This window comes from Gekko japonicus, unplaced genomic scaffold, assembly GCF_001447785.1.
Source record: "Gekko japonicus isolate JY-2015 unplaced genomic scaffold, Gekko_japonicus_V1.1 scaffold1577, whole genome shotgun sequence".
NCBI classification, from domain to species: Eukaryota; Metazoa; Chordata; class Lepidosauria; order Squamata; family Gekkonidae; genus Gekko; species Gekko japonicus.
The window spans coordinates 144877-169945 of record NW_015168699.1 but is presented as its reverse complement, the minus strand read 5'-3'; the positions used below and the strand labels follow the sequence as shown (position 1 = coordinate 169945).

The 25069-nt window shown below is 46.7% G+C and overlaps 1 protein-coding gene across 1 annotated transcript in view; it reads right to left on the bottom strand.

The window, feature by feature from the left end:
* PHF21B (PHD finger protein 21B) overlaps positions 1–174 on the bottom strand; it is a 242321-nt gene extending 242147 nt beyond the window's left edge. The window contains exon 1 of the mRNA XM_015415485.1: positions 121–174. Coding sequence (XP_015270971.1) covers positions 121–174 — 54 coding nt within the window. The remainder of the gene's footprint in view (positions 1–120) is intronic.
* Between the last annotated feature and the right edge of the window lie 24895 nt (positions 175–25069).

Sequence of the window (25069 nt, the reverse complement as noted above, 5' to 3'; positions counted from 1 at the left end):
CACATACACATACCCCCCCCCGCGATCGATAGCCCCTGCGACAAGAACCCGAAGCCACGCGGGGGGCAGCATGTCGGGCCGGCTTCTTTCGGCTCCTGCGGCTGCTGCCTCTGCCGTTACCTGATGACTTTGGATTTCCACTCTTAACGCCTCCTGCAAGCTGTGCAGCTCCATCCTTTCAACTTGCCAGACACTTTTGCTCCCACTTGCGAATAATCCCGGGGAAGTTTAGGGGGCTTTGGGGGCCCCCCTTGGCAACCGCCGCCGCCACCACCAGAACAACAACCACCCTGACAAAACAAAACGGGACATCCACCAGGAAAAAAAAAAGAGTTTTTTTAAAAAGCGACAACAACAATCGAAAGAAACAACTACTCGGGCTGCAAAGCAAGTTCTTTGCCTCTTTGCTGGGGACACAGACAAATCACTCACTTTCCGCCAAACTAGGGGGGAAGGCTCCCCCCCGCCGACCCCCAGTCAACCGACCCCATGGGCCCCTAGGCGGCCCCCTGCCCCTCCCAGGACCCGGCCAGTCCCCTCGGGGAGCCCGGTCGCCCCTCCAACGGGGACCAAAGAGACTTAAAAACGGCAGGGACTATATTTCCTCCGAGTGCGCGCCTTGATTTCACTTTGCCTCGGGAAAAAGTTGTGCCACGGCTGTCAATGCTAATTCGGAGTTGCCCGGATGCAGCAAGGGCGGGAGGGGGAGGGAAAGGCTCCTTCTCGGGAGCATGCGCGCTCGGAGGCAGCGGCGGAGCGGGGAGAACAAGGGAGCGCGGCCAGAGAACTTGGGAAGAGCTGGGGCTGGGGACGCGACTAGAGCAGGCCGGGCCCGCCTTTCCAAAAGGGTGGGGGATATCGCCGGACCGGTCGGCGGGGGGGTGGGGGAAGAAGGGGCTCACTCAGCCTGGAGTTGCCACCCTCCCAGATCGACTGATCTCCAGACCACAGAGAGAACAGGTCCCTTGGACGACATGGCAGCTTTGGAGGAGGATGGACTCCACAGCATCACCTCCCTGCGGAGCTCGCGCCTTTCGTCCCACGGCAGCCTCCACCGGCACAGCCCCCCAATCTCCAGGAATTTCCCAAGCCAGAGTTGGCAACTTTAGCTCCACTCTCTGGCAGGGGTAATGGCAGCAATGGCTGAGCGGGCAGAGGCTTTCCCACATCCAACCCCCCACCCACACACACAAACACTTTTCCAAATAGGAAGGAGAAATGAGGTAAGGGGGCGGGGACACATCACCCTCCCTGACAGCTGGAGCACCCAGGGGCAGTCAGTGCATGCAGCTGGGCCAAGGTCCCCGTCTCTCTGCCCCTCAGGCGATATGTTCTCCAGTAGAATGGCAGTTCATAGAGAGTTCTGTTGAGTTCAGTGGCCTCCAATGTGCGTGTGACTACATTTAATTTCAGAAGAGGAAATTTCTGGAAATTGAGGCCATTAGTACAAAAGGAAGCTGAAAGAAAGCCTAAAGAGAGTCTGATCCCTTCAGGGTGCTTGGAAATGTTTACAATGCGCAATAACAGAAGCTCGGATTGGATATAGATGAAGATGGGTAGCCGTGTTAGTAGACAAGAGCAAGAGTCCAGGAGCACCTTAAGAACTGAACAGAATTTGTGGCAGGGTAGGAGCTTGTTAAGGAGCTGCGGTGGCTCAAGTGGTTAAGACGCTGAACTGCAGGCTGTGGAAGGTCGGTAGTTCAGCAGTTTGAGACCTGAGTTGCCGCATGACGGAGTGAGCTCCCGTCTCTAGTTCCAGCTCCTGCCAACCTAGCAGTTCGAAAGCAAGAAATTGCAAGTAGATAAATAGGTACCACTTCGGTGGGAAGGTAACAGCGTTCCGTGCGCCTTGGTGTTTAGTCATGCCGGCCACATGACCACGGAAACGTCTTCAGACAGTCCTGGCTCTTCGGCTTCGAAACGGAGATGAGCACCGCAACCCTAGAGTCGGATTCGACTGGCTTTCGAGCAAGGGAACCTTTACCTTTAGGAGCTTGTTGTGTGATTGAATTAGGTGTGATATGCAGAGAGGCACTGGGCAGGAGCGACCTCTTCTTTCTTACAGACAGCCTGCTAACCTAAAACTTCTCACCCGCAATGATAAACTACTTAACAGTCACATGGACTCTGGTACCAAGGCCTGCAACAAACCAACTTTGCTCTCAGATCCTAGCAACACCATCAGTGGATCCAACATCAGCCATGCCATCTCAGGTTCATCAATGTGATGATCTATGCCGTCATGCAGGTGGGAGGGGGGGGGTTGTTGCTTTGTTTTGTTTGTTGTTTTTGGGTTTGTTTGGTTTTTATTAAAAAAAAATGTGCCAGAACTCTCAAGTGGGAAATAAACTTTTCAGTTTGTATACTGAAAACTCATAAACTTTTTTTAAAAATTAAAAGAATTTTGTTGAAGAGGTTCTGGAACTAAGTTCCAGTGCGTTCCCCCCCCCCACACACACACACACAAGCCCTGCCATCACATGTAAACAGTGCCCTTCCACCCTCTACATTGGACAAATAGGCCAGTCCCTTCAACAAAGAATTAATAGACATAAGTCTGACATCAGAAATCACAACATTCAAAAAACAGCAGAGGAACATTTTAACCTTCCAGGACATTCAGTTGCTGACCTAAAAGTAGCAGTTATCTTACAAAGGAATTTCAAAGGGAGATTAGAAAGACAGACTGCTGAATTGCAACTGATAACAAATCTCAAGACAGTGCATCCTCCTGGATTGAATTGAGACCTAGTTTTCCTGTCTTCTTACCAATCCTGATTTCTCCATGCCTACTACCTTTCTCTATATCACACCTAATCCAATTACGCCTGCTATTATCATTTGCCTGCTAATGTCATTTGGCATCTGAAATCACTCCACCTTCCAATATAGAGGATAGAGGGACTCACGTTCTAGCTGTATCTGAAGAAGTGAGCAGTGACTGATGAAAGCTCTTACCCTACCACAAATGTTGCTAGTCTTTCATATTGGATAGAATATATACTGCAGAGTAGGAACAGGGCCACCAAATCAAGGGGGTTGCTAACAAACTGATCAAGAAATCATGGAAGTCAAGAACCTACACACACTCCAGTTAGGAATGATGGGCCCTTAACAGGATGCTTGTCCAGGGGTCATTTTGTAGAAAAAGAGGTGCAGGAGCTTATTAGCATAACTCATTAGCATAACTTATCTGCACATGCCACACCCCCTGACATCACCAGAAGTGTGTCAGAAGGCAACAACCACTGCTCAGGCTCCACTAGACTGTTTTGGATTGCTAGCTATGGGGGGGGGGGGATGCACAGATCTGCCCACACAGAGGAGGGAGAACTTGTACCTGAATAAACCTTGGCCTTAAGGGTGCCACTGGACTGTTTTGGATTGCTATCTATGGGGGGGGAATGCACAGATCTGTGCAGGAAGGAAGGAAGGAAAAAAGAGAAGGAAAAAAGGAGAAAGAGGGAAGGAAAGAAGGAGGGAAAGAAAGAGGGTGAGAAGGAAATAAGGAGGGAAATACAGAAAGAGAGAAGACGGGGCTCTGGAGGACTTCCCTGGGCTCTGCGCCTCGCCGGGGGGGGGGCTGTGCAACTTACTTGCTGGTTTTTCCTCCTCGTGGCCTGGGGCTGCTGGGAGCACGGGGTGGGGCTTGTTGCATGTGCCCACCCCCTGGGCTCTTTATTGCCGGAGCTCCGCTCCTGTGTGCTCCTGCAGGGAATGACCCCTGCTTGTCACACAAAAATAAGCTTTCTTCCCTAAACCAACCCCCAAGCCCTAACTAAAAAGCCAAATAAAAGCCTGGCTAAGATGACACTCCTTTCCAGAGCCATTAAATCCCTTTCCAAAAGTTTTTTAAAAGTTTCTTCCCACTCCTTACGCTAGGGTTGCCAGACCCCGGGTCTCAGCAAGGGTTTCCCGATATCAGGGGCTCCTTCCTGCCACCAGTCAGCTGGCCAGCAGGGGGAGGAAGCCCCACTCCAAGCCCCACTCCCAAGACCGACCACCTGTGCCACCCCTACTGCAAGATTTAAAGAGCCCTCCAGCTGATCAGCAGGAGCAAGTGGCCTGTCAGTCAGCTGGAGGGCCCTTTAAATCTTGCAGGAGTGAGGGAGGCAGAGGGTGGCCTCGTGCGCCTGCACTCCAAGACACGAATCTGTGGCTTAGAATGCAGGTGCATGTGGCCTCCCCCACACTTCTTCTGAAAAGCATTTAAAGGAACCCTTTAAATGCTGTTGGGAAGAAGCATGGGCCATGTGCCTGCTCTCCAAGCTGTGAGGTCGTGGCTTGGAATGCAGGGGCGCGTCGCGGGGGGCCCCTAGCTGAGGGGGCCCCCCCCCCCCCCCCCCGCTTCGTCTGAAAAGTATTTAAAAGGAGCCTGTACTCCAAGCTGTGAATTCACAGCTTGGAGTGCAAGCACATGGGGCCTCCCCCCGCTTCTTCCAAAAAGCATTTAAAGGGATCCTTTAAATGCTTTTCAGAAGAAGAGGGGGGTGCCAGTGTCCAACGTGATGATGTCACTTCTGCATGACCTCATCGCAGTGGGGACAGCCCCACCCCTCCAGTAACGCCCCCCAAAGTCCCCGCCAGGGACTTGAAAGGACCTAGCAACCCTACCTTAAGCTGAGGTTGGCTCACCACCCCCCATCCAGTGGGGTTCCATGGGCTCTGATTGGCTGACAATCACTTGGATTTGCATGAGGCCTAAATCACAAGGATTGGTTTAGAGCCCTGGAGGAGAGGTGGGACTTTTATGTATTATTGCCACCAGGGCTATTTTTGGGCAGGAACGCACAGGAACAGAGTTCCAGCTGGCTCTGGAGTTGGCCACGCCCAGCAGCAACTCATTAGCATAATAGGCCACACCCAACAGCAGAAACTCATTAGGATGGGCTACATTAGGGATGTGTAGCCTAACATGCAAAGGAGTTCCTGCTACAAAAAAGCCCTAGGTTTTGACAACAAACAAGGTCAACAGAATAAGAAGCAAAAGGTGGGTGTGGCTGGATGAGCACACTTCTGGTAACATGGGGGTGCGGCCTAATGTGCTAATGAACTGTGCTGGCAGGGGTGTGGCCCAATATGCTAATGAGTTCCTGCTGTTGGGTGTGGCCTATTATGCTAATGAGTTCCTGCTGGGCTTTTTCTACAAAAAGAGCCCTGATTGCCACATTCACCCCTCCTATGGAACTCATTGCCCCAGGAGAGATTCCACCAAGTCACTCCTGGACAATGGGACCAGTAAACATTATACGTATATATAAACTGTTATTTTACACAGGAAAGGTAACCTATTTACAACAGTATACTCAGTTGGCTTGCAATATATACTGTAGAATTAAACATATCAGTTAAAAGTATATACATGCAATTTGTGATGTTGAACAGATTTACCTGGGGGCTATTCCAAGCATGACAAGGCGTCTGCTACAACATTTCCGTGTCTGTTGCTGTGAATCATATCAGAATCAAAGTCTTGTAATATTAGAGTCCACCGGAGGAGTTCACCATTATTCCCTTTGGTGTTGTGGAGCCAACATAAAGGTGAATGGTCAGTCCTGAAAGTGAAATGTCTGCTTCCTATATATGGCCTGAGTTTCCCCAGGGTTTTGACTATGGCCAGACATTTATGGCCCCGGTCACACTAGCAGAAAAAGCAGCGGCAGAAGTGCGACTTTTTTAGAGCTGCAGCAAATTGAAGCGTGGCATCGGGATCAGACATGCCGAGGGGAAAGCGATGGGACGAAGGGCGAGGTGAGGCAGCTGCGCAGTTGTACGCATGCGCAGTGTGGCAGGGCCTCGCATACCACTGGATACGGTCATGTCAGCGATCACACGCCCGCCCATGCTGCGCGTTTCCAAGTAGGTACTAGTGTTTTGCAGGTATCTTTTAAATCTGTGTTTTCGGCCGGAAGGAACAGGTTGGGGGCGGGGGCGTGACGCTTGCCAGATGTTGGCATCTGATCGCGCAAGTTTAATCCGCCCTCAACCCATCCGTTTCGCGGGGCAAATCTTCCCGTGTGACTGGGGCCTATTTCTCCACTGCAGCCAAATGTTTGAGAGGGTTTTTTTCTCCTCTGGGACTGTCATGGTGCACTTCTGACACCCCTAGCTCAGCATGTAACTTTATTTCTTCTCTTTGAGCCTGTATTTTCATTTCTGTCAGCTTTAGCTCTTGCTACATTCTAGCCAGCTCCAACTCTTTGTCTTCTTGTATTTTCACCTGCCCTTGCTGTATTCTAGCCAACTCTAACTGATATTGTTTTTATTCACTTCTTTCTTTTTACGTCTCAAAATTTCCCATTCTTTATCTGTATTTTCTGTAGGTTGTTTATCCCCAAAAACTGAGGTTAAAACTGCTTCCTCCTCAGATTCCATTCTGCCTTTAATCCTCTTTGGAGCCATGCCGTCCATACTTTTTACCTCAGGACTTGCCTCGTTTTCACTTCTGAGAGAATTTTTTTCCCCCTTAAAGAGTTTCTCAATACCACAGAAGGCCCCAATACAATTGTGGCGGCTATGGGGTGAGAAGCGGGGAAGGGGGGAGGCTCTGAGGCAACTGCCTACTTGACTGAATAATATCCAGTCTACACTCTGGCCTCTCCTACAGATTCTTTATACCCCAACCACCCACAATCAAATAAAAAGGAGGACACAAGCTTTAAGTTAAAGATTGGTAGCCTGTAAGCCATGTGCTCCCTAAAGGTCTCTTATTTGGAAACCTGTTAGACTGCAGCAGTACTTATATGTGAGGTAAATAGAGAGGCCTGCTTCTAAGATTTTTGACTTGACAGATAAGACCACTGATGGAGATGAACAACAAAGGTTTACTTCACAGAAAATGAAGTATTTAATAAGGTAGATGTGTGTGGATAACTTGATATATAGAGTAAAGCTGGCTCTTGCATAAAGTAAATAACCCCTGAGGAGAGATTTGATTCTCCTTTCTTTGAACAGGGTACTTCAGCAGGTTCAAGGCTGCTCTTTTCTCTCACAGAGCACCTTAGTACAGAAGCTACACAGTTACGGTAGGAATGATGGGTCCTTAACAGGATGCTTATTTGTACCACTAAAACAAGCTTTCTTCCCTAAGCCAACCTCCAAATCCTAACTAAAAAGCGAAATAAAAGCCTGGCTAAGCTGACGCTCCTTTCCAGAGCCACAAAATCCCTGTCCAAAAGTAAAAAACCCTTTCTTCCCCTTTCTTAAGCTGAGGCTGGCTCACTCCTCCCATCCAGGGGGTATCCACGGACTCTGATTGGCTGACAATCTCTTGGATTTGCATGAGGCCTAAATCACTAGGATTGGTTCAGAGCTCTGGAGGAGAGGCGGGACTTTTAAGGGTGATTGCCACAACTTCCTTTTCAAAAGGGAAAAAAAATTCCTAAACACAGTGAATGAAAAAGCAGAATCATTCTGGTGAAACAAACGTAAAGTGAAGATAACATAGTGAAAGGAGAGTACGAGGAGCAGATTGTAGGGGTCTGCACCATCAAAATCATTGTTTTTACTCTATAATGGGCAGAACGGCACGAGGGCCAGTGTGGTGTAGTGGTTAAGAATGTCGAACTAGTATCTGGAAGACCCAGGTTTGAATCCCTACTTGTGCCATGGAAGCTTGATGGGTGATCTTGAGTTACTCTCTCAGCCTGACCTACCTCTCAGGGTTGTTGTGGTGAGGATAAAATGGAGTAGAAGAGAGTGATGGTCCCCATTGGGAAGAAAGATGGGGTATAGATGGATCAAATAAATAAAATAACTAAACGATCATCAGGTTCGTCAAGTAACAAGAGTATTTTTATTGTTTGGGAAAGGTTGTTCTGAAAATATATATTTCATTCATAACCTGCCACTCTCCCCAATGGGGACCCAAAGTAGCTTACATCCTCCTCCGCTCCTCTATTTTATCCTCACAACAATCTTGTGAGGTAGGTTAGGCTGATGGCCAAACTAAACATCATGGCATCTTCATGGCTGCCACAAGGATGCCTCCACCATTTTAAAGACATACCCTCAGGGCCAAACGAAGCACTGTGGCATCCTCAAGGACGCTGCTGCCATTTTAAAATGCTGCCAGGGCCCAATCCTGATTGAGCCCACAGCACTCTCGTTCTCTCCAACACCTTCTCAGGTGGGTGGGGCACGAGTTCTGAGCTGTGGTGGGCCTGATCAGGATTGGGCCCTTGGGGCATTTTAAAATGGCAGCAGCGTCCTTGAGGATGCCACAGTGTTTCGTTTGGCCCTGAGGGTATGTGACTGCCCCGAGGTTACTGTTACAGATGGGCCAAGGTCCTGCCCACTCTGAAAAGCACCAGTCCCATTTGGTCCTGTTTGTGGTGTGAGCAGAGCAGCTGGCAGCCAATCAGGATCCCTGGAAGGGCTGGAGGAGCCAGAGGAGAGGGTGCAGCAAGAGAGAAAAAGCTCAGAGAGGCTCTGATCCTTCAAAGGAAGAGGGGTGGGAGGGATCCTGTCTCAGAGTGTGTCTTCTATGTGAGGAAGCTAAACCACTTAACACTTAGAGATGAGGTTTGCGATCTCCAGAGTGTTAGCTGGGGGAGAACCTGGCTCAGGAGGCTCTGGAAGTCTCAGAACCCATCTTTGGAGATGAGGCAGGATAACTTGACAAAGAGACTGTAGCTGTCCCGGGACCCCAGTTCCTCAGGGAATCCAGTGAAATATTCGTGAGGAGCTCCCATTCTCACTGTGAGAATCCTGAGGTTGAAGGAAGACCAATATTTGCCTCAAGAATACAAGCCTGGTTGCTAACTGCTCTAACTTATCGACTGTCTTACGTCTGAACCACTTTTCTGAACCACTTTATCCCCCTATCCCTGAGAGTAAATAAAAGTTCCTGTTCTTTTGTGTTTCCCCCATGGGTGCTGAACTTACTTCATTCAGAAACTCACGCAGGCTCTCAATACTCCCAATATTTAATTTAAACTATAATCAGGCTCTTTCCAACTTTCCCGTGCAGGGGTGGGAGCAATGTTCCCTCTAAGCTGTGGAGTCTTGTGAGCAAAAATTCTACTTTGTGAGCTACCGGTATTAAGGTTGTGAGTGAGCGATTTGGCTGCTGCATAAATTAGTTTGCTCTGGAGCCATACTTCCTGAGCTAAGACAAAAATATGTGAGCTGGAGGCTAAAAAACTGTGAGCTAGCTCACACTAACTCAGCTTAGAGGGAACACTGGGTGGGAGGGAGGGAGAGAGGGAGAGAGAGAAAAGAGGGTCCCTTGTGGATAGATCTGAGCTCCAGAGTCTGGAGGCCACGTTTTCCCATTGAAAACAATGGCCCCTTAAAGGGCAGGCATTCAGCCAAAAAGTTTGAGGGCACTCTCTCCTCCATATCTGCTCTCATCTCCTGGACAGGATTCCTAGTTCCATTATTACTGAGAGTGGTAATCAAGCTGTCCCTATCGCTGCATGCCCATGAGAGAGAGAGGGAGAGAGAGAAAAGAGGGTCCCTTGTGGATAGATCTGAGCTCCAGAGTCTGGAGGCCACGTTTTCCCATTGAAAACAATGCCCCCTTAAAGGGCAGGCATTCAGCCAAAAAGTTCGGGGCCACTCTCTCCTCCATATCTGCTCTCGTCTCCTGGACAGGATTCCTAATTCCATTACTACTGAGAGTGGTAATCAAGTTGTCCCTATCGCTGCATGCCCATGAGAGAAACAACTGTGCCAGTCAAACCATTGTTTCCTTTGGAGACTGCCCGAATCCCTGCTTGGCCCCCTCACCAAATCCTGAGGGTAGTTGTGAGGATAAAACGGAAGGAGTAGGTGTTGTAAGCCACCTTGGGTCCCTATTGGGGGGGGAAGTGGAGTATAAATGCAGTGAAATAAATACATTTGTGTATTTTTGACCTTTTTAGTGTTTGATTTTTTTGACATGCTTAAATATGATTTTGGATTGCATGCCTGTACCCTATAAACTATACTTGATTATTCAATCATACTTTCACTTCAGTCTTCTTCGTTCATGCGACTCATGTACAGACCATGCATAGTTAACAGATGGGGAGAACACAGTGCCAAGCCTTTGAAAAGGGTTTGAAAGGTTCATATAAGAGGATGCTGTTCTTGAAATATTTTGGACCCAGACCATTTTAAAACTTTAACACTCCACATCAGCACTTTAAACAGGGCCCAGAAACCAAATGGGAAGCCATGAAAATGTTGCAAAGTTGGCATTATAAGGTTTCATTTGGCCTACTGTAGTGGTTACATATTGGACCAGCTGTAATGACCAAACACTTTGCCAAGGTCCCATGTACATAAGAGTGTCAAGCTCATGCCTCGCTTGTCATGGACTCTGTGGCCTCAAGGGTTAATTGCTTCTCTTTCTTTCTTTATTTCCTTCTCTAGGCTGTTTATCCTTCTGGCTAAGGGAGGGGGGGTGATGGGAGTGTGTGAGTGTCGGCTTATGCAGTGCCTGGAAAACGCATGATCTCAGTGCCCACTTCGACCTTCTGTGCACGGAATTTCTAGATAGTGTAACAGCTAGTAGCAGGTGTGAGGGCAGTGTATTGGAGTAGTTTGGATCTTGGGCGGGTTGAATGCAGATAGTAATTGGGTAGTGCGCTTTAGGGGGATGTCCTGCAAAGTGTATAGGTCCAGTCCTGACACCTGGGTGTCAGTTCTGACACAGAACATGTCTATGCTTGGAAACTGTTTCACTTCTCAATAAACAAATCTTGCTGATACAAAAGTGTGATGAAAGTGACTGCATCCGACACCTGACAAAGAGAAGCCATGTTGGATCCGGCCAATGGCCCACCCCATCCAACACTCTGTGACTCACAGCATCCAAAACTCAGGTGCCACCCAGAAGCCCTCCTGTTGTTGTCCCCAAGCACCAAGAATACAGAGCATCACTGCCCCAGACATAGCTGCATCTTGATGCTGTTGCCTTGATCTTTTTATTCTCCACTAATGCTAGCTAATGATGTGAAGGAGGAAGTGGGGAAATGTACAACATGATGACCTGGTGATACAGATACATGCCTCTGAAAATTAAGAGGAAACACAGGGTTTGGTGGCTTCCCTATGTGGTCCATGGCACATACTTCTGTTACTTTCCATATTGAAATAGGTAAACTGGAACCACCATGATCCTGCCATCACTCACTTTAGTTCAGATTGGTGCTCTTCACAGCTCTGACTGCCTAGATCAGGGGTGGCCAAACTGTGGCTCGGGAGCTGCATGCAGCTCTTGCACACATATTGTGTGGCTCCTGGCAGGGCAGCTGAGGAAGCTAAATATCATTAGCAAACAGATATAATTGGACAAATAAATATCATTATCAATACCTGCTTTAACTGTTTTTGTTATTATTTTTGGCAGCAAATTTGCATTGTTGTTGTTCTTCAGTCGCACAGTCAAGTCCGACCCTTCGCGACCCCATGGACCACATCACGCCAGGCCTGCTTGTCTTCCGTCATGCTCCAGAGTTTAATTTAATGTTCGTTGCATCGATGACACTGTCAGGCCATCTCATCCTTTGCTGTCCCCTTCTTCTTTGACCTTCAATCTTCCCCAGCATCAGGGTCTTCTCCAGTGAGTGCTCCCTTCTCATTTGGTGGCCAAAGTATTTGAGCTTCAGCTTCAGTATCTGGCCTTCCAGGGAACAGTCAGGGTTGATTTTTTTTAGGATTGACTCTCAAGAGTCTTCTCCAGCACCATAATTCAAAAGAATCTATTCTTCGACACTCAGCCTTCCTTATAGTCCAACTCTCGCAACCATATAGTACTATTGGGAATACCATTGCTTTGACCATACGGACTTTTGTTGGCAGGGTAATGTCTCTATTTGTTATTATGCTGTCAAGGTTTGCCATCGCTTTCCTCCCAAGGAGCAGGCGTCTTTTAATTTCATGGCTGCAGTCACCGTCTGCAGTGATCTTGGATCCCAGAAACGTGAAGTCTGTCACTGCTTCCATGACTTCTCCTTCTATTTGCCAAGGAGTGATGGGGCCGGATGCCACGATCTTGGTTTTTTTGACATTGAGTTTCAAGCCAGCCTTTGCACTCTCCTCTTTCAGCCTCAGCAAGAGGCTCTTCAGGTCCTCTTCACTTTCTGCCATTAGCGTGGTATCGTCTGCATATCTGAGGTTGTTGATGTTTTTCCCAGCAATCTTAATTCCAGTTTCTGAATCATCCAGGCCAGCATTTCGCATGATGTACTCTGCATATAAATTAAATAAGCAAGGGGACAATATGCATCCTTGTCGTACTCTATTTGTCCATGTCTTGTGGCTCTCAAACATCTGACGTTTATTCTTATGTGGCTCTTACGTTAAGCAGGTTTGTCCACCCCTGGCCTAGATCCACTCCTTCCTGTGTAAAGGATGTCACTGTAAGCCAAAAGTATGAACCAGCCCAGTTTCTCTCAGAGGTTGGAAACATTCAAGGGCTTTATTTATAGACAACTACAACAATGATCAGGCTATACGCAAACACTTGTGTTCCAGTCTCTTGTTACTGACATTTGTTTGGCCTCTAGGGCCAACTGCCAAGGTTCCTCAATAATAACTTTAAAACCATTCCATAACAACTTACAAATTGCCAGCATGCATATTCTGAATTTCCAACAATGGTTCTTGCAGTGGCTAACAAACAAAATCTTAAAATATTTTAAATATTAGCTCAGTTCCAAGGTTCCTCAATAATAACTTCAAAACCGTTCCATAACATGTAAATTGCCAACATGCACATTCTGAATATCCAGCAATGGTTCTTGCAGTGGCTAACAAAATCTTAAAACACTTTTTAATATTAGCTCAACTCCAAGGTTCCTTAATAATAACTTCAAAACCATTCCATAACTACATACAAATTGCCAACATGCACATTCTGAATATCCAACAATGGTTCTTGCAGTGGCTAACAAACAAAATATTAAAACATTTTTAATATTAGCCCAATGGAAGAGCACGACAAGTGTATGTTGAAGACCTGAACTCAACTTGTACTGAATCAGAGCATTGGTCCATCGAGGTCAGTATTCTCGACTCAGACTGACAGTCACTCTCCAGAGACTCAGGTAGTCTTTCACATCACTTATTGCCAGTTCTTTTTAATTGGAGATACTTGAGATAGCACCTGGGACCTTTTGTATGCCGAGCAGATACTCAGAAGAAGAAGAAGAGAAGAGATTGGATTTATACCCTGCCCTTCACTACCCAAAGGTGTCTCAGAGCAGCTTACAAACTCCTTTCCCTTCCCCTCCCCACAACAGACACCCTGTGAGGTAGGTGGGGCTGAGAGATCTCTTGACAGAAACGGCTCTTTTTCAAGAACAGCTCTTGTCAGAACTACGGATTGCCCAAGGTCATCCAGCCAAGTGCTGTCAGCTAGCTGCCATGTATTCCTTGTTTCGTTCCCTGACTCTGGTGCTACGGCGCATGCTTGCTCGCTGCACTGCTTGCTTGCTGTAAACAGTAATAGGAAGGTGCTCATGAGACCGTGCGAACTGGTGCTGCCAGACTGAGTTATCTGTCTAACCTTGAGAAGGAGGGAGGGCTTGTGTTCCACTGTTGGTGTGAATATTTCTGCTCTCATGAGGCATGGCGACTCTCTCGCTCATTATGTAACCTCCCACTGGGAGAATTCCCACCCGCGCGCTTGGATTTCATTTGCTTAGCCATTTGCCGCATCCTGTTATATGAAGGGCCACTGAACTCTGCCACGTGATAACGTCAATAAACGGAGGCCCGGGTGTTTCCTAAGTTTTATTTTTAGTTCTCAGCTTTTAATGGAATGGTGCGCAAGAGATAGTCTAATAAAGCATAACGCTTCCCTGGAAACGTTTGTGGAGATTTACTTGCAGTTGAACCTGACAGGTGCAAGTGGAGGAGTGAGGAATCACGGTTCTCCCAGATTAGAGTCCGCGCACTTAACCACTACACCAAAGTGGCTCTCAACCAGTCTACTCAACCACAGAGCCACAGCCCCTCCTCATAGATGTTATGATATTTACCCCTAAACCACATTCACATGTGCAAAGGTTCACCTCTTTATGACTGTAGCATCCCTGCCTGGTTTTCCTGCTACCCAACATACAGGCAAACCACCAACTTTTTACTACAGATTGAATTAAATAACACCACCAAATCAAAGTCCCCTGTTCTTTTCTGTCAAACATGCTGAGAGGGTTTTTTCCCCCGTGGTTCTCCACAATCCAACAGTTGTGCTCAAAAAGGATCCAAATGCCAGCGCCTCTGCTGGCGTACAGGCACCACTGTCAAGTTTGCGGCGCATCTGTTCAGAGTTCAGAACTTCAGTGGAATTTGAGGGCATTCTGCATCTGACACCAAGTGCTCTTCATCTGGAAGGCTCCAACCCATTGTTAGCCATCCGATCACAGTGCCACTATTGTGAAATCAAAGCCTGCCTTCCACTGTGCTGTAATATGCTCTCGTTGTGCTCTGAAGCTTCCCCCGTCTACCAACCAGTCTTTCATCCTGTCTCTAATTTTTTTCTTCTTCTCCTCCAGCAGGCCCCTTTCGAAATGCATCAAAGACCACTGAACTTCAGACCACTGATGAACTTGTAAGCTGCTGTTAAAATGTGTCCCTGGGTTGAAGATACCCAAGGGAGAGCTCTACAGGGACACCTAAGGACAAGATGACAGTCGAAAGCAAGGCTGTCCACAGAAGGAAAGGAAGGGCCACTGAACTCTGCCACGTGATAACGTCAATAAACGGAGGCCCGGGTGTTTCCTAAGTTTTATTTTTAGTTCTCAGCTTTTAATGGAATGGTGCGCAAGAGATTTTGCTAAGTCACGGTGCCTGAAGCTAAAGGGGCTTTGGACAGACAGAGGGTGTCTTTGTGTGCATTGGTGGGGGGGTGCATTCATTTTTAATGCATTGGCAAGTCTCAGCAGCAACAACAGTACCGTCACTTACATTTAATAAAAGAAGCCACAATGGTTAGAAGCAGGGCTCTTTTTGTAGAAAAAGCCCAGCAGGAACTCATTAGCATATTAGTCCACACCCCTGACAGCACAGCTCATTACCACATTAGGCCGCACCCCCATGTTACCAGAAGTGTGGTTATCCAGCCACACCCACCTTTTGCTTGTTATTCTGTTTACCTTGTTTGTTGTCCAAACCCAGGGCTTTTTTTGTAGCAGGAACTCCTTTGCATGTTAGGCCACACCCCTAATGTAGCCAATCCTAATGAGTTTCTGCTGTTGGATGTGGCCTATTATGCTCATGAGTTCCTGCTGGGTGTGGTCAACTTGGGAGCCAGCCGGAACTCCGTTCCTGTGCGTTCCTGCCCCAAAATAGCCCTGATTAGAAGTATGGCACAAACAGAATAAACAATGTATATATCTCCTGTCAAGAGTGGCTACAGAGCCGGTAACTGAAGTTTTATTGCCCGTTCCTGAAAAATAAGCAACAATTCTGTGAACTGTAACTATCAGTGGAAAAAAAGGAGACCATTCCAGTTTGGTGTAGGGGTTAGGAGCACAGACTCTAATCTGGGAGAACCGGGTCTGATTCCCTACTCCTCCACATGCAGCTGCTGGTGTGACCTTGGGTCAGTTACAAGTTGTTTCAGAGCTGTTCTCTCACAAGCAGTTCTCAGAAGAGCTTTCTCAGCCCCTCCTACCTCACAGGGTGTTTGTTGTGGGGAGAGGAAAGGAAAGGAGATTGTAAGCTACTCTGAGACTCCTTTGGGTAGTGAAGGACGGGGTATAAATCCAGTCTCCTCCTCCTCCACCTCCTCCTCTCTCTAACACACACACGGGGGGGGGGCAGAAGGAGACAGAGAGAGATCAACATACCAGGTTGACTACAGTCCCTTTGCAAAGTAATAAAGTCTTTCTTTCTTCCATTACATATAAGGCTCACATTACCATAGTACAGATTCAGGTGGGTGTTGGTTTGAAGCAACAGAACAAAGTTTGAGTCCAGCGGCATCTTTAAGACCAACAAAGTTTAATTCTTATACTCAGAAATAAAATCTTAAAGGTGCCACTGGACTCAGACTTTGCTCTCTTACCATAGTATGTCGTCTCATACAGTGTTGCTGAAACGTCTATTAGCCACCACACTTCTTTTTAAAATTTAAATTGGAGGCACACTTTATTTAGTACCCAAGAACCAAAAACAGAGGGGAGGGGAGAGCGCCATCAGTGGGACTTCCTGTTCCGTTGTTTGAAATGTCAAAGTCACGTGGGGGACAGTTGAATCAAGCAGTGGCAGTGGGTGGCACTCTACGTATCTTCGGGACCGCCTCTCCCGATATGTCCCCCCCAAAGGGCACTGAGATCAGCAGATAAGAACCTCCTGGTGATTCCCAGCCCCAAAGATATCTGGCCGGCCTCGACCAGGGCCAGGGCTTACTTAGCCTTGGCCCCAGCTCGGTGGAACTCCCTGCCGAATGACATCCATGCCCCTGTCTGATCTATTGAAGTTCCGCAGGGCATGCAAGGAAGAGATGTTCCGCCGGGCCTTCGGTTGAGGTCAGCGATGGTTCCTTGACATCTGCCTGGAACCTTCCCCTCCCCTCCCCCAGGAAAATCTGAATGCTAAATATGCCATCTGTTTAAATATTTATGCTGAATGTTTTAATACTGAATTTTGGTAGTTTTAACTGGTTTTAAAATTGTATTAGATTTTATGTTGTAAACCGCCCTGAGCCCCGCGTAAGCGAGGAAGGGCGGTTAAGAAATGGAATGAAATAAGTAAATTAGTAAATAAATAAATACTATGGCATCTCCTTTTGAATGTGTGAATCTCTTCTGTGGCTGCAAAGACTGATGTCGTCACAGAGCCATCAAGGACTGGCTGTGGGCCGGCGTCACTGGGCACGGACAGAGCCAGTGCAGAGGAGAGCAGGAGTCCCTTGCTTGGCATGAGCTGCGCTTGCCCTCAATGTCATTGGCACGGAGACAGTTCCTGTTGGCTCCGTGACAGGTTCCCTCTTTGCAGGGACAAATGTAAATGGTTTTTAACAGGGCTCTTTTTGTAGAAAAAGCCCAGCAGGAACTCATTAGCATAATAGGCCACACCCAACAGCAGGAACTCATTAGCCTATTAGGCCACACCCCTGACAGCATGACAGCACAGCTCATTACCACATTAGGCCACACCCCCATGTTACCAGAAGTGTGGTTATCCAGCCACACCCACCTTTTGCTTCTTATTCTGTTTACCTTGTTTGTTGTCCAAACCCAGGGCTTTTTTTGTAGCAGGAACTCCTTTGCATGTTAGGCCACACACCCCTAATGTAGCCAATCCTAATGAGTTCCTGCTGTTGGGTGTGGCGTTCCTGTGCGTTCCTGCCCAAAAATAGCCCTGGAAGGGAAAGGCGATGCCAGAGCATGAAGCGAATGGGGAGGAGCAGGCTGTGGGTGCAAGCAAACAACCGCAAGGGGGTGGGGGTCAGGGGGCACCTAGGCAGCGTTTCTTTTCTTTTTAATTTTACAGACGTCGTATCCTGTCTTTCTGCCCTTGCAGGGGCCGCCAAGGGAGCGAACAAATGAAAGCTTGCATCATAAAACCACATTTTAGAACCATTAAAACCAACCCCAAAGAACATAATGAAAATCTAGTGTTTTGTAGTACTTAAAGTGCCAGACTAGGATCTGGGAATATCAATACATAAATGAATAAAATACTAAAATAAGATAAATAAAGCCTTTTAAACCAAAGTTACAATACATGCAAAGATACACACAAAAATTAAAAACGTCTGGCTGAGCTCCTCTCAGGATCCAGCAGGATGTGCTCCCTCTCTTTATTAGTCATTTGCTTCCGTTATACCCTGGCTTTCTTCCCAGTGGAGACCCAAAGCAGCTTACATCAGGGGTGTCAAACACATGGCCCAGGGGCCAGATCAGGCCCCCGGAGGGCTTCCATCAGGCTCGCAGTGGAACTGGCCATCTCCTGCTTCCAGTTCTGCTGCTGCTGCTGCTGCTGCATCCATAGCTTGCTTCGCCAGACTCCCTTAATCACTCAGCCATTTCAGGGTCCTAGACTCAGAACTCTGAGCATGAGATTTCTGTTGTGAATGTCAATAAATCAAAAGTAGGTTTGCAGCTTACAGATACAGACTTGAACAGCATACTCAAGATTGCAACAGCACAGATATTTTGACGCAATAATTCAGAGCAAGAGGTGTCAGTTATCAGATACTGTTAAAATAAATAAACGAAATATTGCAAGAGTGATGCTATGTTCTTAAGCATCTTTTTATTTTAAGTAAAAAAAATCTTTGTGTTTGTGTCCTTTACAAAGTTTATATCTCTGCTACCTGGCATTACATTTTATGACATGCATGGCCTGGCCCAACAAGGTCTCATTTATGTCATATCTGGCCCTCATAACAAATGAGTTCGACATCCCTGGCTTACATCATACTCCTCTGTTCCATTTCATCCTCACAACAACCCTGTGAGGTGGATTAGGCTGAGAGTAAGTATGACTGGCGCAAGATCACCCCTCCATCTTCCATGGCAAAGTGGGGATTTTAACTTGAGTTTCTCAGATCCTACTCTGAATCAAGCTTGCCATCTCTGGGTCAGGATATTCCTGGAGATTTGGAGGGTGGAGCCAGGGGAGACTGTGGTTTGAGGCGAATAGGGACCTTAGCAGGATATAATGCCACGAAGTCTATTTTACAAAGCAACTATTTCCTCCACGAAAGCTGATATTTGCAGTCTGGAAATCAGCTGTAGTTCTGGAAGATCTCCAGTCCCCACCTGGAGGCTGGCAACCGTAACCACACTACCACATTGACTCTTTGTTATCTCTGCCTCTCAGCAAACTTCAGCAGTGTCTGAGGACTCAGGGAACTTTCTGTCTCCCCACTGTTTGGTACACAGGCAACACAGCCTCGGATAACTCAATGGTTCAAGTCTTGTTGGCATCAATAATGCTGGGGAATGCGTGGTCCTTGAGGGGAAAAAATTGGATTACTAGCCAGAAGGCTAAAGGCTAGGACCTCCATCAGGGAGGGCGGGGTATAAATGTGAAAAATAAATAAATAAATAAATCAGAATTCCCACCAGTTCCACACAAAGGGCCAACTAGACAGGCACAGATTAGAGGTCTCAACATGTGGGTAAGAAAGTGGTACCAAGAGGAAGAGTTTAGATTTGTTAGGTGCTGGGAACTTTCAGGGACAAACCGAACCTGTACAAAAGCGATGGGCTTCACTTGAACCAAACAGGAACCAGGCTGCTGGTGTTTAATATCAAAAAGGTGTCAGAGCAGCTTTTAAACTAACTTCTGTGCTGGATGACAACCTGTCTTCCCATTTTTAAGAAAGGGGGTGCAGAGGGGAACCCAGGAAATTACACGACAGACAATCATTTGTTCCAGGTAGAAACTGTTATTAAGGGTACAATTTTGATTTTAATTGTTTTAAAGTGTGGTTTTATCATGTATGTTTTAAAATGTTAGCCCCCTTGGTGGCCTTGTGAAGGCAGAAAGGTGGGATATAAACTTTGTAAATATTAATAATACTAATAATAATACACATAGAGAAACAAAGCCTACTGTGATTAAATCAGTATGGCTTCTCTGCAAAGGGAAGAACTGTGTCTCCAACTCTGGGGTGTTTTTTTTTTAGAAGTTGAAGAAGAAGAAGAAGAGGAGGAGGAGGAGGAAGAGGAGGAAGAGGAGGAAGAGATTGGATTTATACTCTGCCCTTCACTACCCAAAGGTGTCTCAGAGTGGCTTACAAACTCCTTTCCCTTCCCCTCCCCACAACAGACACCCTGTGAGGTAGGTGGGGCTGAGAGAACTCTGACAGAGACTGCTCTTTTTCAAGAACTACGGCTTGCCCAACTACTATCAGAACTACTATCAGAACTACGGCTTGCCCAAGGTCATCCAGCCAGGTGCAAGTGGAGGAGTGGGGAATCAAACCCAGTTCTCCCAGATTAGAGTCCGTACACTTAACCACTACACCAAACTGGCTCTCAGGCATGTGGATAAAGGCAATCTGGTAGACATCATATACCTGGACTTCCAAAAGGCTTTTGACAAAGTCCCTCACCAGTCTCCTCAGTCAGCTTAGCAATCATGGATGAGGACATGCCATTTTATGAACTAAAAGATGGTTAAATGGCAGGAAGCAGACAGCGGAAATTAATGGACAGTTCTCACAATGGAAGTAAGTGATGGATTCCCAGAAGGATCAGTATTGGGACGGATGCTATTTAATTTATTCATAAATGATTTGGAACTCAGGGTAAGTCGTGTAGTAGCAAATCATTTATGGAGAATAAAATTAATGGGCATTAGAATGAATTAACTGAAATATGAGATTTATGAAATATGTATTTATGAAAGCACAACAGAATTAGACATCCCCCCCCATGGGATGTAGATAAGTAACTATGGACCTCTGTTGATCTCATCAGATCTGAATTGCTGGTCTCAGTTAAAAAGTTCTTGGCCAGGAAGCTTATTTGAAGTCATTCCCCCCCCCCATTTAAATTTCACATTTAGAGTTTAACAGATATCAGGTCTCTGTGCCCTTTATGGCTAGTTGACTTGGTTTCATTAAGTGTTGTAGAAAATCTCACTAGTCCCACTGAACTGTCCTTTAGTAAATTTATGAGATAAAATAAGATTTTAACCTGGAATATTCCACTATTCAGACCCCACACAGCACTAATTCTAAAGTGGTGGATGAAGTTGATACAGTTTGGTGTAGTGGTTAAGTGTGTGGACTCTAATCTGGGAGAACCGGGTTTGATTCCTCACTCCTCCACTTCCAGCTGCTGGATGACCTTGGGCAAGCCATAGTTCTGTGACAGTTGTTCTCTCAAGGACAATTCTCCAAAGAGCTCTCTCAGCCCCACCTACCTCACAGGGTGTCTGTTGTGGGGAGGGGAAGGGAAAGTAGTTTGTAAGCCGTTCTAAGGCCCCTGCCACACGGCAGGGAAAACACCCGGCAAAGCGCAGCTAAATACAGCCGCACCAAAAAAGAGACGCTCACGCATGCGCAGTTTGGCTGGGGGCCGGGGATGCGCTGGCGGCAAGATGCGCCACCGATCCCACGGCCAGCGATGATACGGACCAAACGGATGAACCACCTAGGTAGATGGTTCAGTTTTGAAGCGATTCATCGGGGGAAGGGCCGGATCGGAGACGGGAGCGCAACGCCAGCCAGATGTTGACGTGGGATCACGCCCGTTTGCTGCGCTTCCAATCCGGCCCACTCCCGGCCCAAAAGGCCTCGTATGAACGGGGCCTAAGACTCCAAGTGAAGGGTGGGGTATAAATTCAATCTCCTCCTCCTCTTCTTCTTCTTTAGATACAATGGGTTTTTTTTCCCCAAATAGCAGGAGGAAAGTCATGTAATGAAGATTCTAGGGCACTTTCCTACTTTCGCCTATGGCTAAAGTACCAGGAGATTTAGAAAGTGATTCAAGGCAGGGGGAGTATAGTAAGAGAGAACTGCTGGAATAGACTTGACCTCACCAAGAACCTGAGCATGGAAGAAAAAAAAACTCTGGCTATTTTTACAAGGCCCCCGTTCCCATTTTGCCTCTCATAGGAGGCCACTATTGTCCGGTCATAAAAGAGTCTTTGTCATGCACTAATTTCGCTTGCCCTTTTGTTACCTTTGTATAGTTCTCTCAGAAGAATATTATTGTCATCGCCGTTGTACAGTTCACTTAAAAGTCATTCTTTCGCTTTCTTCCCTCCCCCCCCCTTTTCATCTTTGCTTCACACAAAATGAAATTGTTTGAATGGGGAGCGTAATGAACCTTCAGGAAGAAAGCTAATGAAAATTACATATTATTTCACAATGCCAGATTGTCATATGATATTTATATCACTTTCAGTAATTAGTAACAGGGGGGGAAGAGCCCAGATTGTTTTCTGTGTCATGAGGATCTCCCCCTTTTGGGGGAAAAAGGGTCACCTGCTGGTAAGTGACCTCCTTTTCCAGTCAAATCCTCTGTGAAAATGGACAGGCAAAATTCTGGAAACAGCAGGCTTCATTATGGCCAGAACAAAGGCGAGAGCAATGAGCGTCAACAAAGCTGAGCTCTGACCTGGGGGTGTTGGGTAGTGATATAGTGATAAATATTAAGAGCTCCAGTATGGTGCCCTGGTTAGAGTATCAGACTATGGTCTGAGAGATCCAGGTTCGAATTCCCACTGTATCATGGAAGCTTGCTAGGTGACCTTGGGCCGGTCACACGCTCTCAGTCTGACCTACCTCGCAGGGTTGTTGTGAGGATAAAACAGAAGAATGATGTAAGCCGCGTTGGGTTTCCACTGAGGAGAAACAGACTGTACAAATAAAGTAAGTAAATAAATAACAAGACACTTTGCCCTGACTAGCCCAATCCCATTAGATCTCGGAAGCGAAGCAGGGTCGGCCCCGAGTAGTATTTGGATGGGAGACTTCCAAGGAGCACAAGGGTCCTGTTCAGTTCAGTTTATCGTTACGGTCCTTAGACCAGTCACACATAAAAGAAGTACGCCTTTACAAGATGTTAAAATACATCAATAAAACATTGAAAGCTGATTAAAATCTAATCTAATGTCCAACTACCATAACGTCCTAATATGTAACTACCATAAGATTTCCGTAACCTGAGTATCGCCGTACAGAAACAGGCTCCTTGGTCGTGATGTGGAGGCAGGCAAGGGCAAAACACCTCTGAAGGCCTCTTGCCTTGAAACCCTGTGGAGTCGCCATGAGCCAGGTGCAACTTGATGGCACTTTACACCCCCAAGAGGATTTCAGAAGTTGTGGAGTAAAAGTTTTGGCAAATTTCAGAGGCCATGAAGTTGAAACTTAAAACAGCAAAACACCTGAGAAGCATTTGTAGAGATTGTTTTCCATCAGTTTTAAACCTCATAATATCATTTCATCATTTTTGTCATATCTAATTACAGTCTTGTTCCTCGTGTGGATCGTAGAAACTGTGCAATGGGACAACATACAAAGGGCTCAGGAGGCTTAAACGTTTCTGGAGGAATCTCCAGTTACGCTGAAAAATACAAGCTACCCTCTTCCTGGTTCTTCTATGGGGGGATGCAAAGAAAAAGGGGGACTATTCCTGTCTGTACATACTTTGGGGAGACTGATGAGGTTGAGAATCTGATGCAGCTGATAAGGCATAAAATATCCTAAACACTTTGTTTGAGTTCACGTGCCAACCAGACTTTGTTTGAGTTCACGTGCCAACCAACCACATAAGAAGCCTGAGCAGAGCTGGACTAAGAGCAGGTAGGTGCTATTCTGATGGAAAATGGTTCTCACCAACCCTCATCCAGATATGTCCCAGTTTTATTCAAGGATGCACAGCATCTAGAGTCAGTTTGGTGCAGTGGTTAAGAGCGTGGACTCTAATCTGGGAGAATCGGGTTTGATTCCCCACTCCTCCACATGCAGCTGCAGGTATGACCTTGGGTCAGTCATAAGTTCTCTCAGAGCTGTTCTCTCAAGGGCCGTTCTCTCAGAGCTCTCTCAGCCCCACCTACCTCCCAGGGTGTCTGTTGTGGGGAGGGGGAGGAAAAAGAGGTTGTAAGCCACTTTGAGACTCCTTCAGGTAGTGAAGGAAGGGAAGGTTATAAATCCAATCTCCTCCTCCTCCTTCTTGAAAGTCATATAGAGAGAAGATGGGGACCCTGAGTACTTGGAATATGGGCCTTGAATGTTTGGGGAGAGGGATTTCCCTGGCTCATTCGCTCTGCTTATTTATTTATCTAAAACATTTTACCCTTGTGGGACTCAAGACAGCTTACAAGATAAATAAAACTTTATTAGAATAGCAACTTCAAATTTAAAGGGGCAAAAGAAAGTAAAGGGCCTAATCACAGATAAAGTTCTGGATACTCTCAAGAGATTCCTAGGTGTGCAGGAAAATATTGGTTTATAATATTTTTAGAAAAGAACTCCCTCCCCCCATAAAAGCCTGACGAGGACTGATCATGCTTATTGCCTTCAGTACGCCAAAATCAGCAGAGAGTCTATTAAAAGGTGGAGTGAAAAAACACAGAGATGGGAAGCTGACCTTTTCCAGGGTCAATGAACTTGCAGGGTTGAGGGGAAAATTTAGGTCAGAGAGGGATGTCCCAACCATTTATTCTTCATGGGGCCAAACTTGTCCAAAGTATTAATGTAGAAAACTTCTCCACTGGTCGTGCAAAATAATTTTCACTCAAAACTCTTGACTGGGAAGGGGGCGGCCCACAGCCATGAAGTATATCCTTTCTGGGTTTGTGTCAGCTAGCTGCCATATTTCGCTTGTGTTTGTCCTTTCCTGACTGTGGCGCGAGTGCGCATGCTTGCTCGCTTGCTTTGCTAGCTTGCTGTAAACAGCGATAGGAAAGCGCTCATGAGACAGTGCGAACTGGCGCTGCCAGACTGAGTTATCTGACTAACCTTGAGGAGGAGGGAGGGCTTGCGTTGTGGACTCTAATCTGGGAGAATCGGGTTTGATTCCCCACTCCTCCACATGCAGCTGCAGGTATGACCTTGGGTCAGTCATAAGTTCTCTCAGAGCTGTTCTCTCAAGGGCCGTTCTCTCAGAGCTCTCTCAGCCCCACCTACCTCCCAGGGTGTCTGTTGTGGGGAGGGGGAGGAAAAAGAGGTTGTAAGCCACTTTGAGACTCCTTCAGGTAGTGAAGGAAGGGAAGGTTATAAATCCAATCTCCTCCTCCTCCTTCTTGAAAGTCATATAGAGAGAAGATGGGGACCCTGAGTACTTGGAATATGGGCCTTGAATGTTTGGGGAGAGGGATTTCCCTGGCTCATTCGCTCTGCTTATTTATTTATCTAAAACATTTTACCCTTGTGGGACTCAAGACAGCTTACAAGATAAATAAAATTTTATTAGAATAGCAGACTTCAAATTTAAAGGGGCAAAAGAAAGTAAAGGGCCTAATCACAGATAAAGTTCTGGATACTCTCAAGAGATTCCTAGGTGTGCAGGAAAATATTAGTTTATAATATTTTTAAAAAAGAACCCACACCCCCCCATAAAAGCCTGATGAGGACTGACCATGCTTATTGCCTTCAGTATGCCAAAATCAGCAGAGAGTCTATTAAAAGGTGGAGTGAAAAAAACACAGAGATGGGAAGCTG